Below are 15,225 nucleotides of genomic sequence, written 5' to 3' on the forward strand. Positions count from 1 at the left end.
ACTGAATCCTTAACTTTGAACAATTTGATAACTTCGAATTCGTGTGAACTTTGAAGTCTGGACAATGGAAGTTTAACGTCGTGTGTATCAATGCGAAATTCGGACAATGAAAGTTTGATATCATCAATGTGATAAACAGTGAACGTTTGACATCGTGTTATGTCATCGTGACGTTTGAGCAGTGAACGTTTGACAGCGTGTTAATTCATCGTGACATTTGAACTGTGAACGTTTGATATTGTGTATAATCAAGGTGAAATTTGGAAACTGCACTTTCTGTGAACTGTGGAACTTGAAACTTATTTCATCATGTGAATTTATACCTAAATGCTTACTTGTCATCTCAACTTAATGGATACTCCGGAATGGACTCTATACCATGTTTGATTTGAAAGTGAACTGAACTTGTGTTTTTTCTGGATTTCTGGATGCCAACTGTGCTCATGTTTACACTATATCTTGGATCAAGTAATCTGAACCTACTGTGAATCTTCATGAACATTCAATGAACCCTAACTGAAGCGATGATGTTGAACTTCGTTGAACTGAAACTATAATTGGAAGAAGATATTGGAAATCAGAAGTTTGAACTTACATCTTGAATGATTTCTCATATTATTGACTTTTGGACTCAGTGAAGCAATGCTTTTTATATTGCATTTCTCATAACACTTGGAAGTAATATCATGTATTTCTCTGTTGATTATTCATATGAAATTTCTTATGACTATGTTTATTACGAACATACATGTATTTCAGAACATGCGTGTACCTTTTGATGAATAAGTTTTACTACATGCATGCGCTATCAATACATGTCTGTTTTACTCATTTCATATATACTATGTTTTATATTATGCTTATCTTTGCCAAAGTATACAAAATTGCTGCACAAAGAGCGTGAAATTGAAATAAGGCATTTCGATATGTTTTAATGCATTAACTGTGTTTGGTTAAGGGCTATATTCATTGTGATAATGTTCGTTTATATTAACAAGCAAAATTTGAGTTGCGAACATACTTATTGCAATTTCTTTGAAAAATTATAAGCATGTTTTTAAGGAAGGGAGTGTGACGAGATAATAATACACGTTTAAGTCTGGAGGACAGACTAGAAAAAGGATATATCGCTATGTGAACAACGGACTGGTGAATCTGAATCGTCATGTGTACATTTTGTAAATAAACTGTTTTTAAACGATTTGACACGGCGTGGCTTGTTTGCTAATTCAGGAGTGTCTGAATGGAGAACAAGATTCAGGAGGTTTACGTTGGAGTTTGTCCAGGACAGGTAACAATAAGAGCTTGTCAGGACCAGAAAACGTAACACGAACCCTTAAATAACGTTTTCGGATTAACGAACATCGAGGTATAGGCAATTTGCGTGTTTCGGAATTACGAACCTTCGGAATTACGAAGTGTAGCCCTTCGGAACAACGAACTTTATTTCGTTTTCGGATTAACGAACCTTCGGAACATCAAACCTTATTCCGTTTTCGGATTATCGAAACTTCGGAATAACGCCACAAATGTTCGGATTAACGAACCCTTTTACGTTTTTTGAGTAACGAACATCGAGGTACAGGCAATTTGCAAGTCAATACTATACTGTCAAACCGATTATTTTTTTTAGAAACACTACATGGATTAATACAGTAGGCTAGATAAGACGAATTCATCTTGTCCTCATCAGACGTACTGTATTTATTTCATTAAAAATATCAGAAAAAAAAATCAGTAGCATAGTAATAATAGCAAAAAGCATCAAATATAAATCGTCAGTATACAGAAGCTTTTGATATTCTGATATTGTTACTTTAATCTTGTTACTCTTTTCCAGATTTTGAAATTCAATTTCCTTTATTCAATTTCCACTAAAAACGTGTGCAATATAGTGTTTGGTTTCGTGCATCTTGATATAAGCTATAAAACGTAAAATAAATTTCTACTTACAAAAATGACATAGTCAAAAATATCATACAAACATATTTGAATTGATCAACTTGACGATTAAATTTCTTGAAAATGAAATAATTAATTGATCTTTTAATGAACTGATTCTACGTGTAAACTCGACATCGTATTGTAGAGCTAGTGTGTGAACTGGTTTCTTAAACAGTTAAATGTTATTATTTATACATAACTATTCTTGATCATATTTGTATGGAGATCGAAATCATATTCAGGAGATTCGTATTTCATTATTCTTTATCATAAATATTTGTATGAAGATCAAAATCACATTCAGAAGACCCATATTTCATTATTATTTATCATATTTGTACAAAGATAAAAAAAATAACATTGTTGAAATTTGTACATCATTATCTTAGTCTGAGGATAAAGGACATGATTGATTTATCTTTTTATGAACTGATTCTACGTGTTAACTCGACATCGTATTGTAAATATATAGTGTCAACTCGGTTATTGCAGAGTTAAATGTTATTATTTATACCTTTGTACGTCATTGTTCTTGATCATATTCGTGTAAAGATCCAAATCACATTCAGGAGATCTGTATATCATTATTCTTTATCATATTTGTGCAGAGATAAACGATTCAATTCTTAATAGTCATATCTTTCTGCTCAATGGGAAAACCAATTAATGACACTTTTTCCTCCATCTGGATATTTGTGTTATACTTCATGACTCTAAATGAAAGACAATTTCTGCGAAAATGATTTTACCTGTAGACAATACAACAAATAAATGATAGACAGTTTCATTTTTTTTTTTATCACACTAATAGCAAGTCATATCTGACGTGATCTTCTATCGAATTGAATCCTCTTTAAAAGGCAAAATCCGATGAAGTTATTTGAAATTATACTCTATTACATAATAGTTTTTCATACAGATTAATTGAGTTATATATTATTAATGCAGATGCCAATGTATCATGTTAAAAATGTAATACCGTTTGCTGAGAAATCATTTTCAAAACTAGAAAATTAAAATAATGACCCAAATTAACATCCATTTACCATGCTTTTCCTATACATTTTTTTTGTGCCATTGTCTGAAATACACATTCGACTTATTCCATATAATTGCATTTAACAAATTGACCTACTTCGAAAAATATCGAAGAGTGTAGATCCGACTATTTCCGTATCAGATGAAGATAATATATATATTCACACATTATAATCATGTCTAGATTCACAGCATAGAATCACGAAATATTGCAATCTAAATATAAAAAACAGGTATATGTACATAAACAATATACGCACTCTTTAGTAAAGCAATTGTTAAAATCTCCCCGCCACCATAGTCATTACTAGTCAAATATATGAATAGAGAATCATTTGATTTCTCATGATAATCTAATAACATTATGTCTAAAATACAAGAACTAAAAATTCCCTCACATAGGATAAACATGATAAAGATGATGTTTGATAATTGGAAAGCTAAAAAAAAAAAAGATTCATTGACTATGCTTTTTCTGTCCTTTTTTATTTATTCATTTTTATTTATGTATTTATTTATTTTATTTATTATTTTTTTTTTTTTGGGGGGGGGCATTTTCTGAAATACAATATTTTTTTAGTGTTTCGCATTCGAGTTATTCCATAAAAGTGCAGTTCCATATTGAACTAGTTCGAAAAATATCGAGAAGTGTAGATAAGACCATTTCCGTATCAGATGAAGGTAATATATATATTTACACATTATAATCATGTCTAGATAGAATGATAGCATAGAATAACGATATATTCAAATTTATGCATAAAATACAAGTATACGCGCATAAACAGTATAGCATGCACTCTTTAATATTAATGGTAAAAATCTCACCGCCACCATGGCCATTAGTAGTCAAATATCATACACATGTATATGAACAGGGAATCATTTGATTTCTTATGCCTAAAATACAAGAACAAAAGTTCTCCCAAACAGGATAAACATGATAAAGATAATGCTTGGTCATTGGAAAGCTCAAAATAAAAATTGGGATCCATTGAATAGGCTTTTTTGTGCCATTTTCTGAAATGCAATAATTTTTTTTCACATTCAAGTTATTCCATATTAATTTCATTTAAAAATGGAACTACTTCGAAAGATATCGAAGAGTGTTAATCAGACCATTTCCATGAAGGTAATATTTATATATTTACACAGGGTAATCATGTCTAGATAGAATCATAGCATATAATCACGATATATTCCAATTTATGCATAAAAATACAAGTATACGCGCATAAACAGTAAAGCATACACTCTTTAATATTAATGGTAAAAATCTCACCGCCACCATGGCCATTAGTAGTCAAATATCATACACATGTATATGAACAGGGAATCATTTGATTTCTTATGCCTAAAATACAAGAACAAAAGTTCTCCCAAACAGGATAAACATGATAAAGATAATGCTTGGTAATTGGAAAGCTCAAAATAAAAATTGGGATCCATTGAATAGGCTTTTTTGTGCCATTTTCTGAAATGCAATAATTTTTTTTTCACATTCAAGTTATTCCATATTAATTTCATTTAAAAATGGAACTACTTCGAAAGATATCGAAGAGTGTTAATCAGACCATTTCCATGAAGGTAATATTTATATATTTACACAGGGTAATCATGTCTAGATAGAATCATAGCATATAATCACGATATATTCCAATTTATGCATAAAAATACAAGTATACGCGCATAAACAGTAAAGCATACACTCTTTAATATTAATGGTAAAAATCTTACCGCCACCATGGCAATTAGTAGTCAAATATCATACGCATGTATATGAAGAGAGAATCATTTGATTTATCATGATATATCTAATAACATTTTTTCTAAAATACAAGAACAAAAGTTCCCCAAACAGGATAAACATGATAAAGATAATTGGAAAGCTAAAAAATAAAAATTGAGATCCATTGAATAGGTTTTTTTTGTGCCATTTTCTGAAATGCAATATTTGTTTTTCTTATTCGAGTTATTCCATATAATTGCATTTAAAAATGGAACTACTTCGAAAGATATCGAAGAGTGTTGATCAGACCATTTCCATGAAGGTAATATTTATATATTAACACATTTTAATCATGTCTAGATAGAATAATACATGTAGCATAGAATCACGATATATAAAATCATAGACAGTATAGCATACACTCTTTAATATTAATGGTAAATATCACATGGCCACCGTAGTCATTGCTAGACAAATATCATATACATGCATATGAAGAGAGAAACATTTGATTTCCCATAAAATATGTATATTTAATAATATGTCTGATATTGAAGCACGAGAAATTTCCTCACATACTGTATTCCAATTTATTCATGAAAATACAAGTATAGGCGCATAAACAGTATAACATACACTCTTTAAAGGACAAGTCCACCCCAACAAAAACTTGATTTGAGTAAAAAGATAAAAAAATCAACAAGCATAACACTGAAAAATTCATCAAAATCGGATGTAAAATAAGAAAGTTATGACATTTTAAAGTTTCGCTTCATTTCACAAAACAGTTATATGCACATCTCGGTCAGTATGCAAATGAGGGAAGTGATGACATCACTCACTCACTATTTCTTTTGTATTTTATTATATGAAATATGAAATATTTTTATTTTCTCGTCATTGTCATGTGAAATGAAGTTTCATTCCTCCCTGAACACGTGGAATTCCATTATTTGAACATTTTGTGGTTCAAGCAAGGAGGTCCTAATCGTCAAATTCTTAAAAATTGAAATATTGTATAATTCAAACTATTAAAAACAAAAGAAATAGTGAGTGAGTGACATCATCGACTCTCTCATTTGGATGTAACTGGCTCGTTCATATAACTATTTTGTTAAAAATAAGCGAAACTTTGAAATGTCATAACTTTCTTATTTTACATCCGATTTTGATGAAATTTTCAGCATTGTGCTTGCTTGATTTTTCTCTATTGATTCAAATCAACATTTTTCTGAGGTGGACTTGACCTTTAATAGCAATGGTTGATATATCACTACCACCATGATTATTACTCGACAGACTATACATGTATATGGATCGAAAATCATTTAATTTCTCATAAAACATCTAACAATATTATGTATGATATTCAAGTAGGATAATTTTCCCCACACAGGATAAACATGAGGTGGATGATGTCTAATGCATGCAAAGTTGGAAATAAAAAGATGTTAGCAGCGAAATGCTTTTTATGGGTGAGAAACGAGAAAGGAATAATCAAATAACTTTTTCATTTTTATATACATAGCGGCTTACTTTAGCAGCAAAGGGCAATTCAGTGGGTATCACTCCCCCCCCCCCCCCCCCCCATCTTCTGTGATATTGTAATATCGTACATCAGAGTTGATGTCATCCATTATCTTTTGTGGAATATATAGAGTCAATCCGGAGAGCAGAAAGCGATCTCTCCTGATCGGTACTGCTGGAGGTAATACATGTACCAACGTCCCTCAATCTTGTAATCATTAACAAGGTTTCGGATGTGCCTTAGTTCATTTGTATACTCGTCAATGCTCACCAAACCTTCACCATGCTTCACCTTGGCTATCAGGATTGTATCCTCTTGTGATACAGCAGCGTAAAGGTTGCTATAGGGTTTCTTTAATTCATGTTGTAAAACACCCTCTATGTCTATCAATCTGATAGTATCCCTTAATGAAGTGATAAGAGAACCATGGTAACTAGTGAATTGCTGTGGTTGATACCCAATACATGGTATCTCCCTGATTGCTTGCCAACCTGATGCTGGAAATACCTGGATCTTATGGGCATTCCTGTAACCCACATTGATCTGATCATCACTATCAACAGTGAGATCAGGGGAGCGTTTCATGAAAGGACTTGTCGGACGTTTTATCCGACAAGTCCCATTTTATCCGACAGTTACCATAGGAACAGTGCCTCTCTGCCAATCAAAATCATGGAAAGATGTCAGATCTGACAACTTGTCGGATGAAAATATTGATGAAACGCTCCCCAGGAATCCCACCTTGACCTAATGCCCGGGGGGGGCACTCGACCAAAAAAGTGGTAGGGGTGTGCCGCGGGCGAGACAAAAAACGGGGGCCTTGGAGCGGGCTTATTGTAAAAAGGAGGGTCCTCGGAACGGGCTTCGGAACTACAAATGTTTGTGAAAACGGGGGTCCTTGGAACGGGTCACCTGCGTGTGCATCCCAATGGAACGAGCATACGTGCATGCAGCTAGCACGGCGCACGGGCGCCAGCGCAGAGGCGATGCTTGCACAGCGCTCTCCGGTCGCTTTTCACAAAAATTGCGGCTCATCGTAGCAGATCAATGCGACCGGAACGGCGTAACGGAAAATATGCGAAGCTTTGGAGCGGGTATCTTTCTTCTTTTTTTCTCGATAAGAAGAAAATGCTATGCCTTGGAGCGGCTTTCTTTGTTCTTTTTCTCAATAAGACAAAAATGCTATGCCTTGGAACGGAAATTTGAGTGTAAAAATGGGGGTCGATCCCCTCCGCGGCACATACCCACTATGCATTATATACTGAGTGCCCCCCCCCCCCCGGGACCTAATGTCTTAAACATTACATTCAATTTTGTGTACTCTCGTGTGTATAATCTGATGTTGCTTGAAGTATTAATCTCAACACATCGACCATCGATCAGAAAGGAACCATACACCAAAAAGTCCACCATCCTTCAGAACTTTCTCCGGGAGTTGACCATCAGGAGAAAAGATATTGAAGCCACCTGTTCTATATCCTACTGCCATCTTACCGTCTGGTGTACTAACCATGGTCGTGAAGCTACTAGTATGCAAAGCAACGTTCTTTAAAATAATCTTATTAGCAATCCTACCAAAACAGTGCTTTGTCCCTGTTTCATGTCAGTATGGAGATTTTTCAGTTCATGCTACTCGCTGGCATTTTATTAGTGAGATTCAAGATGCTATGTATAAGAATAATTGTAAAAAGAAAATACATTCATCCATGTAGGTATGTTTTCTTTATGGAAGTTCATTGCATAATGTCTCAGCTTTGTTACATGAGGCTCAGTAATGTGTGGTATTTTTTAAATGTCCAATGGCAGACAATAGAGCCTGCTAGTAGGACAATAGGATTAGCTTTGTTGTTTACATTGTTAAGATTCTTCCAGCATTGAACTTTTCAAGAAAGAAGGAGAATGATCTTTTTAAGACAATACTAGAAGCTTCCAGAAAAGTTAAAATACATATTTATAAGCTGACAGTTTCTCCGAGGATCATATCAGAACACAGATTTTCACCCCAGTCTTCATGTCAGAGCACTGTGGAATTATTTGCACACCATCAATTAACAGTTATTTTGAGAAAGGAATTTTCAGTTTTCATCAAGATTATCAACCTGTTCTTAAGAACATATTCTGTCAACCCATGGATGGCTGAAATTAAGTGTTTATTATCATCAACTTCGCCTTCACGGACATTTTAACTCACTAAAGGGGCTCTAATTATCCATCACGTTTCAACATCTAATCCATCATCGCCAGCATTGTGGACATTAATCTAATGAATGTTACTTTGCCAGCCAACTTGGATATCATTTCTCAATACTGACTCTTCAGTATATGCAAGATAACTTATTATTTTGTTTTAATAATTTGCTATTTGTTGTATGTAAGAAAGAAGAAACTATAAAACTGCTTTTGATTATCTATTTTTTTGGTTGCATATCGTAACAACATTTCTTCATGAATTCCTTCAAACAAATGTCGGCTATAATTGCCATTGTGATTTCAATAATCGCTCAACGACGTATAGTTCCTTCTGCCCCTATGCATCCTCCTCCGGTGCCTTTGATTCATTGTAATAGTAGTATTCATGATGGTAGGCGAATTGACGTTCTCTGCAACAGCATTAACAATCTTATTAGGAGGCAAAGCGACGGTCTTTACAACTACATTAACAATCTTTCCAAGGCCTAGCTCATCCACTCGAACATTTCTCTTAAAACAGACACCTTTCCCCTTCTTGCTTGATTTCATCGGCTGCTCGTAGTCGGGATCTTCTTGCTCAAAGACCTCTCTTACCTCTTCACATAGAGTGTCATGTGCAGCCAACGTATCCATATCTATCGGTGCCTTCGTTCTATTGGTTACCATCTCAGCAGTGGTCGTCAACTGACTGATGTGCTTCTGAGCCGATGTCTTCATGCTTTCCAATTCTTTCTTTACTCCTTCAGTAGTTTCCTTGACTTCTCTTAGTAGACTTTCTCTCTTCCCTGTCAACTGCCGGACTGCATCATCATATGCTTCGTTGATGTCCCTTGTGCACTGTTTTTCAGTATTGTCAACACTCTTCATCTCTTCATCCATGAAATCAATGTACTTCTGAAAACATGATCGTTTCTTGTTCACATTTGATTTAAGTTTTTTGATATCCTTCATGTGTTTGTCTTCATAAGCTGCTCCCTCGATGACCTTGTGTCCTTCTCCCGTATGTTCCATAACAACACACCTGAAGCATGTGAATCTCCTGCAGCTGGAACAGAAGCAACCCTCATCTTCTATTGGATGTTTCCTACATTTCCGGTATTTACGGACTGAAACCTTTCCTGATAAGATCTCACTCATGGCAATGACGTCATGGCCGATGAAGCCTTCCCACTGAGAGTGCTTATTAAGACAAGATGTGCAGAGATACCTGCCACAGTCTTGGCAGTAGACATCAGCATGGGGCTTGTCATTGGATTGACAATTTGTGCAAATCTGAGGATGGCCCTCCATGTCATCTATCAGACTCTTCAAAGCAATATTTACCTGTAGTTTGCCGACATCTTGGTTTGGGACCTGCGTGACAGCTCTGCAGACAGGGCATCGGATCTGGGAGTTACCGTGACACCTTAATAGGTTGTCCAGGCAAGTCTTGCAGAAAGTGTGAGAACAAGACAGGATCTTGGGATCGGTGAATGTAGAAAGACACACTGGACACTCTGTACTTTGGGAGATGACAGTCTTTAATGCTTCAGCCATGATTAGATTTTTATGAGACTAAAAAAAAATTACGAAACACAATGAAAAATAATTACAAAACACAATTAAAAATAGAATACATGTATGGACCATAGAATCTGTCATTTGACTTACATCACTGAGTAATAAAAGGATCGCCTGGGGTTTTGGAATAGGGGAAGGAGGGGGAGGAGCAAGGGGAAATTGGGAATGATAAATGGAGGGGGAGAGGAGAAAGGGGAATAGGAAAAGGAGCTTGGGATGATGGGAATTAATTGCAAAGGTGAAAGGAAAGGAATGAAAAGAGAAGAGAAGTAGGAATAATATTGCTTTTTAAAAAGTATGTATTTTTATTGGTTTATTTCCAATTAGTCTAATGCCATTTCGTCCAATTACAAACTAGTTTACTATCATTTGGTCTAGCATAAGTTAGTCCACTATCCACATTGTCTAATTGCTATTCCTTTCAATCACCAAGTTATATAATAACCAGTTGGTCCAATAGCCATTAAGTCCACCATCTGATCTAACTGGACTTAGTGTTAATTGGACAAAATGAATAAAAATAAAATGGATATTAGACCAACTGGTTGTGTGACGAAATTGTAATAGACGAACTTGTGATTAAACGAGGTGATGATTGGACCAATTGGTTGTTAGACGAAAAATTGATTGACGGAATGGCATTAGACTAAATTAAGGTAGACCATGTGGTGAGTGGAAGAGTTGGCATTAGACGAATCGGCAATTTACCTTTTCATTTTCCCCATTACTTCCGGGTTGGAAAATAAGTCTGATCACCCCTAAACACGGATTTTTATAGAATTTAACTGTTTCGATCCTGTCTGTTCATAGATAGTGGTGTTACAATATTCTCACTGGTAATTATTGCTTTATTATTAAAGAAAAAGGGCAATCCAATAATATAGAATAGAATATATAGAGTCTATCCGGAGTGCAGAAAGCGATCTCTCCTGATCGGTACTGCTGGAGGTAATACCAATTCATGTCAGGCTTCTCAATCTTGAGATCATTAACAAGGTTTCGGATGTGCCTTAGTTCGTTTGTATACTCGTCAATGCTCACCAAACCTTTATCATGCTTCATCTTGGCTATCAGGATTGTATTCCACTGAGATACAGCAGCGTAATGGTTGCTACCCGGTATCTTTAATTCATGTTGTACAGCACCCTGTTTGTCTATCAATCTGATAACATACCCTGATGAAATGATCAGAGATCCATGGTAGCTAGTGATTTGATGTGCTATGTACCCGTTGCATGGTATCTCCCTGATTGCTTGCCCACCTGTTGTTGAAAATACCTGGATCTTCATGGCTTTCCTGTAGCTTACATAGATCAGATCATCACCATCAACAGTGAGACTAGGAATCCCACCTTCATCTCGACTTAGAGTCTTAAACATCACATTCAATTTTGTGTACTCTGGTGTGTATAATCTGATGTTGTTTGAAGTATCAATCACAACACGTCGACCATCAGAGAGGAACCCTAGCCCAAAAATCTTAACATCCTTCAGAACTGTTTGCTGAAGCTTACCATCAGAGGAGATGATGGAGATGCCACCTGTACTATGTACTACTGCCATCCTACCGTCTTGTGTACTAACCATGAAATTCATGCTATTCTTATCTGGCAAAGCAACGTTCTTCACATTATCAATATTATAAGTAGGCAAACCGACGTACTTTTCAGCTGTGTCCAGGTTAACAATCCTACCAAGGCCAACTAAACAAAAACTAACTACTATTATTATAATCATTACATGAATAATCCTACTAAGGCCTAGCTCATATTTTCCAACTTCATTAACAATTTTGCCAAGGCCTAGCTCATTCTTTCCAATGTTTCTCTTAAATACACTTTTCCCCTTCTTGCTTGATTTTCTCGGCTGCTTGTAGTCAGGATCATCTTGATCCAACACCTCTCGTAACTCTTCACACAGAGTGTCGTGTACAGCCAGAGTATCCATATCTAACGGTGTCTTCGTTCTTTTCGTTACCATGTCAGCAATGATCGTCAACTGATTGATGTGCTCCTGGGCCGTGGTCTTCATACTTTCCAGTTCTGTCTCTACTCCTTCAGTCGATTCCTTGACTTCTCTCTGTAGGCTTTCTCTCCTGTCTGTCAACTGCCGGACTGCTTCATCGTATGCTTTTTTTATGTCCTTGGTACACCGTTTCTTAGCATTGTCAGCACTCTTCCATTCTTCATCTATGAAATCAATGTACTTCTGAAAGCATGATCTTTTCTTGTCCACCTTTGATTTTAGATCTTCGATGTTCTTCATGTATTTGTCCTCATAAGCAGCTCCCTCGATGACCGTGTGTCCTTCTCTCGTATGTTCCATAACAATACATCTGAAGCATGTGAATCTCCTGCAGGTGGAACAGAAGTAATCCTCATCTTTTTTCGGGTGTTTCCTGCATTTGCGGTATCTACGTACAGGCACCTTGCCTGATGAGATATCGCTCATGGCAATGACGTCATGGCCGATGGAGCCTTCCAACTGATAGTGCTTATTAAGACAAGATGTGCAAAGATACTTGCCGCATTCTTGGCAGTAGACATCAGCATGGGGCTTGTCATCTGATTTGCAATTTGTGCAAATCTGAGGTTGGCCCTTCATATCATCTATCAGACTCTTCAAAGCAATATTTACCTGTAGTTTGCCAACATCTTGGTGTGGGACCTGCGTTACAGCTCTACAGACAGGACACCGGATCTGGGAGTTACCGCGGCATTCTAAGAGGTTGTCCAGGCACGCATTGCAGAACGTATGGGAACAAGACAGGATCTTGGGATCGGTGAAGGTAGAAAGACACACTGGACACTCTGTACTCTGGGAGATGACAGTCTTTAATGCTTCAGCCATGGTTAGATTTTTATAAGACTGAAAAATAATTATTACAGAACACAATGAAAAATGATAAACACGTAAGGACCATAGAATCTGTCATTTGACTTACATCACTGAGTAATAAAATGATCACCTGGGATTTTGGAATAGGGAAAGGAGGGGGAGGAGCAAGGGGAAATTGGGAATGATAAAAGGAGGGGGAGAGGAGAAAGGGGAATAGGAAAAGGAGCTTGGGATGATGGGAATTAATTGCGAAGGTGAAAGGAAAGAAAGAAAAGAGAAGAAGAGAAATAGGAATAATATTGCTTTAAAAAAAAGTATGTAATTTAATTGGTTTATTTCCAATTAGTCTAATGTCCTTTCGTCTAATTTCCAAAATCGTTTACTATCATTTGGTCTAACATAAGTTAGTCCACTATCCACATTGTCTAATTGCAATTCATTTCAATCACCAAGTTATATAATAACCAGTTGGTCCAATAGCCATTAAGTCCACCATCTGATCTAACTGGACTTAGTGTTAATTGGACAAAATGAATAAAAATAAAATGGATTTTAGACCAACTGGTTGTGTGACGAAATGGTAATAGACGATCTTGTGATTAAACGAGGTGATGATTGGACCAATTGGTTGTTAGACGAAAAATTGATTGACGGAATGGCATTAGACTAAATTAAGGTAGACCATGTGATGAGTGAAAGAATTGGCATTAGACGAATCGGCAATTTACCTTCTCATTTTCCCCCATTACTTCCGGGTTTAAAATAAGTATGATCACCCCTAAACACCGATTTTTATGGAATTTATTTGTTTCGATCCTGTCTGTTCATAGATAGGAATATTACAATTTTCTCACTGGTAATATTTGCGTTATTATTAAAGAAAAAGGACAATCCAATAATATTGAAGATACAATCATTAAACAAGCCATATCAATCAGAGTGTGATTTCAAATTCGACACGTTTCTGATAGATATGGTATTTCAATATGTAAAATAGATACAGAATATCAATTGAAAATACATGAATTATTCAATATACTTACCCCAATCTGCTAATGTCCATAAAAAACGACGTTTCTCAGTTTGATCAAAGCAATAATATTATACGGGGTCTAGTAGTAGCAGTATTAGATATTTTGGCTACATCAATTAATAATGATGGTGCATACTGAATGTGTGCAAATTTACAGTTGTTTACGAATTCTAGTTCAATATCAAACTATTTTTAGTGATTGGGAATTCCCAGTAACCTTTGACATGTTTCAATTGTGCATTCATGTACTTCAATTCAGCGTAACGGTTGTTTGATGGTGTGGTTTTTGTTTACCTGATTGAAAATAATCGGAATGTTTGTAGTATATTATTTACTTGTTTAGAGAAAAAAAGAAAAGAACGAAAAAAAGATAGAGAAAGAAGAAAGTAAAGAAATAACGAAAGAAATAGTAGGAAGGAAAGTAGGAAATAATGAAATAAGTGGTAGGACTGAAAAGGGAACATAAGAAGAAAGGAAGGAAGAAAGAAAGGAAATTTTAAAAAAAAAAGAGAAATAAAGAAACAAAGAAAGAAAAAAAAGAAAGAAAGAAAAAAAAGAAAGAAAGAGTAAAAAAGGAAAGAATGAAAGAAAGGAACAAAGGAAGAAATAAAGAAATAAAGAAAGAAAAAAAAATAGAATGAAAGACAGACAGAAAGGAGCAAAGAAAGAAAGGAATAATAAAGAGAAGATGCAAAGAAAATGAAAAAACTGGAACAATTAGAAGATGAAAGAAGAAGAAACAGAGTCGACATTGATAAGAAAAAGAGGGTGGGAAAAAAAGAATGAAATAAAAAAAAAACGTGAAGAGAAAGGAACAAAAGATCAAAGTAAGACAAACATGATAGTACAAAAAGGGGAAAGTGAGAGATAAAAGGAGACAAGAGGAAAACAATGGGCAAAAAGGAGGAGGAAATATAAGAAAGGAGAAAAATAGAAGAAGAAAAGAAAAGAGAAATGAAAAAGCAGAAATTAATCTTATTTGGCTGGAGGCAATAAAGCTGAAAATCCTGATTTGACATTTTGTCTTTTCAAGATGGAATTAACAGGGACGGATCCCAATAATTTTTAAAGCGGGGGGGGGGGGGAGGGCGTAACAGGCACCATAGGTACGTCCTGCCGGGGGATCTAGCTGGGGCCCTCCCCAAGACAATTTTGTTAAAATTAAACCCCTTATCGTACGCGATTTCAGCGTTCTGAGATCATTCACTCTATGTCAAAAATAATCGATTTCATAAGGAAAAGGGCGTTATGATGACCTAAAGTTGACGCTAGGGGCTTGATGACTGAAATAGAAAAGACAGATTGTGGTACGCATTATACAATGTAAATATGGTAGAGTAGGCGTGACTAACCAAGTCTTCTTCT

At 35.5% G+C, this 15,225-nt stretch overlaps 1 protein-coding gene across 2 annotated transcripts; it reads right to left on the reverse strand.

Annotated features, from left to right (window-relative positions):
* Positions 1 to 6,234: 6,234 nt before the first annotated feature.
* Positions 6,235 to 14,025, reverse strand: LOC135155527 (transcription intermediary factor 1-beta-like). 2 transcript variants are annotated; one of them, XM_064104900.1, is made up of 3 exons: positions 13,871 to 13,965; positions 11,164 to 12,857; positions 6,235 to 6,642 (listed from the first exon to the last, which is right to left on the reverse strand). In XM_064104900.1, the coding sequence occupies exons 2-3, from the start codon at positions 12,837 to 12,839 to the stop codon at positions 6,372 to 6,374; spliced, it is 1,947 nt and encodes a 648-aa protein (XP_063960970.1). In that variant the 5' UTR covers positions 12,840 to 12,857; positions 13,871 to 13,965; the 3' UTR covers positions 6,235 to 6,371. The 2 variants fall into 2 exon arrangements, with proteins under 2 accessions (XP_063960970.1, XP_063960969.1); XM_064104899.1 differs by lacking the exon at positions 6,235 to 6,642 and having other exon boundaries at positions 9,935 to 12,857; positions 13,871 to 14,025.
* Between the last annotated feature and the right edge of the window lie 1,200 nt (positions 14,026 to 15,225).

The sequence above is a fragment of the Lytechinus pictus genome, chromosome 9 (genome assembly GCF_037042905.1).
Source record: "Lytechinus pictus isolate F3 Inbred chromosome 9, Lp3.0, whole genome shotgun sequence".
In the NCBI taxonomy this organism is placed as follows: domain Eukaryota; kingdom Metazoa; phylum Echinodermata; class Echinoidea; order Temnopleuroida; family Toxopneustidae; genus Lytechinus; species Lytechinus pictus.

Excerpts from the sequence above, each read along its gene's own strand:
- LOC135155527 (XM_064104899.1), bottom strand. The coding sequence starts at position 12,839 with ATGGCTGAAGCATTAAAGACTGTCATCTCCCAGAGTACAGAGTGTCCA.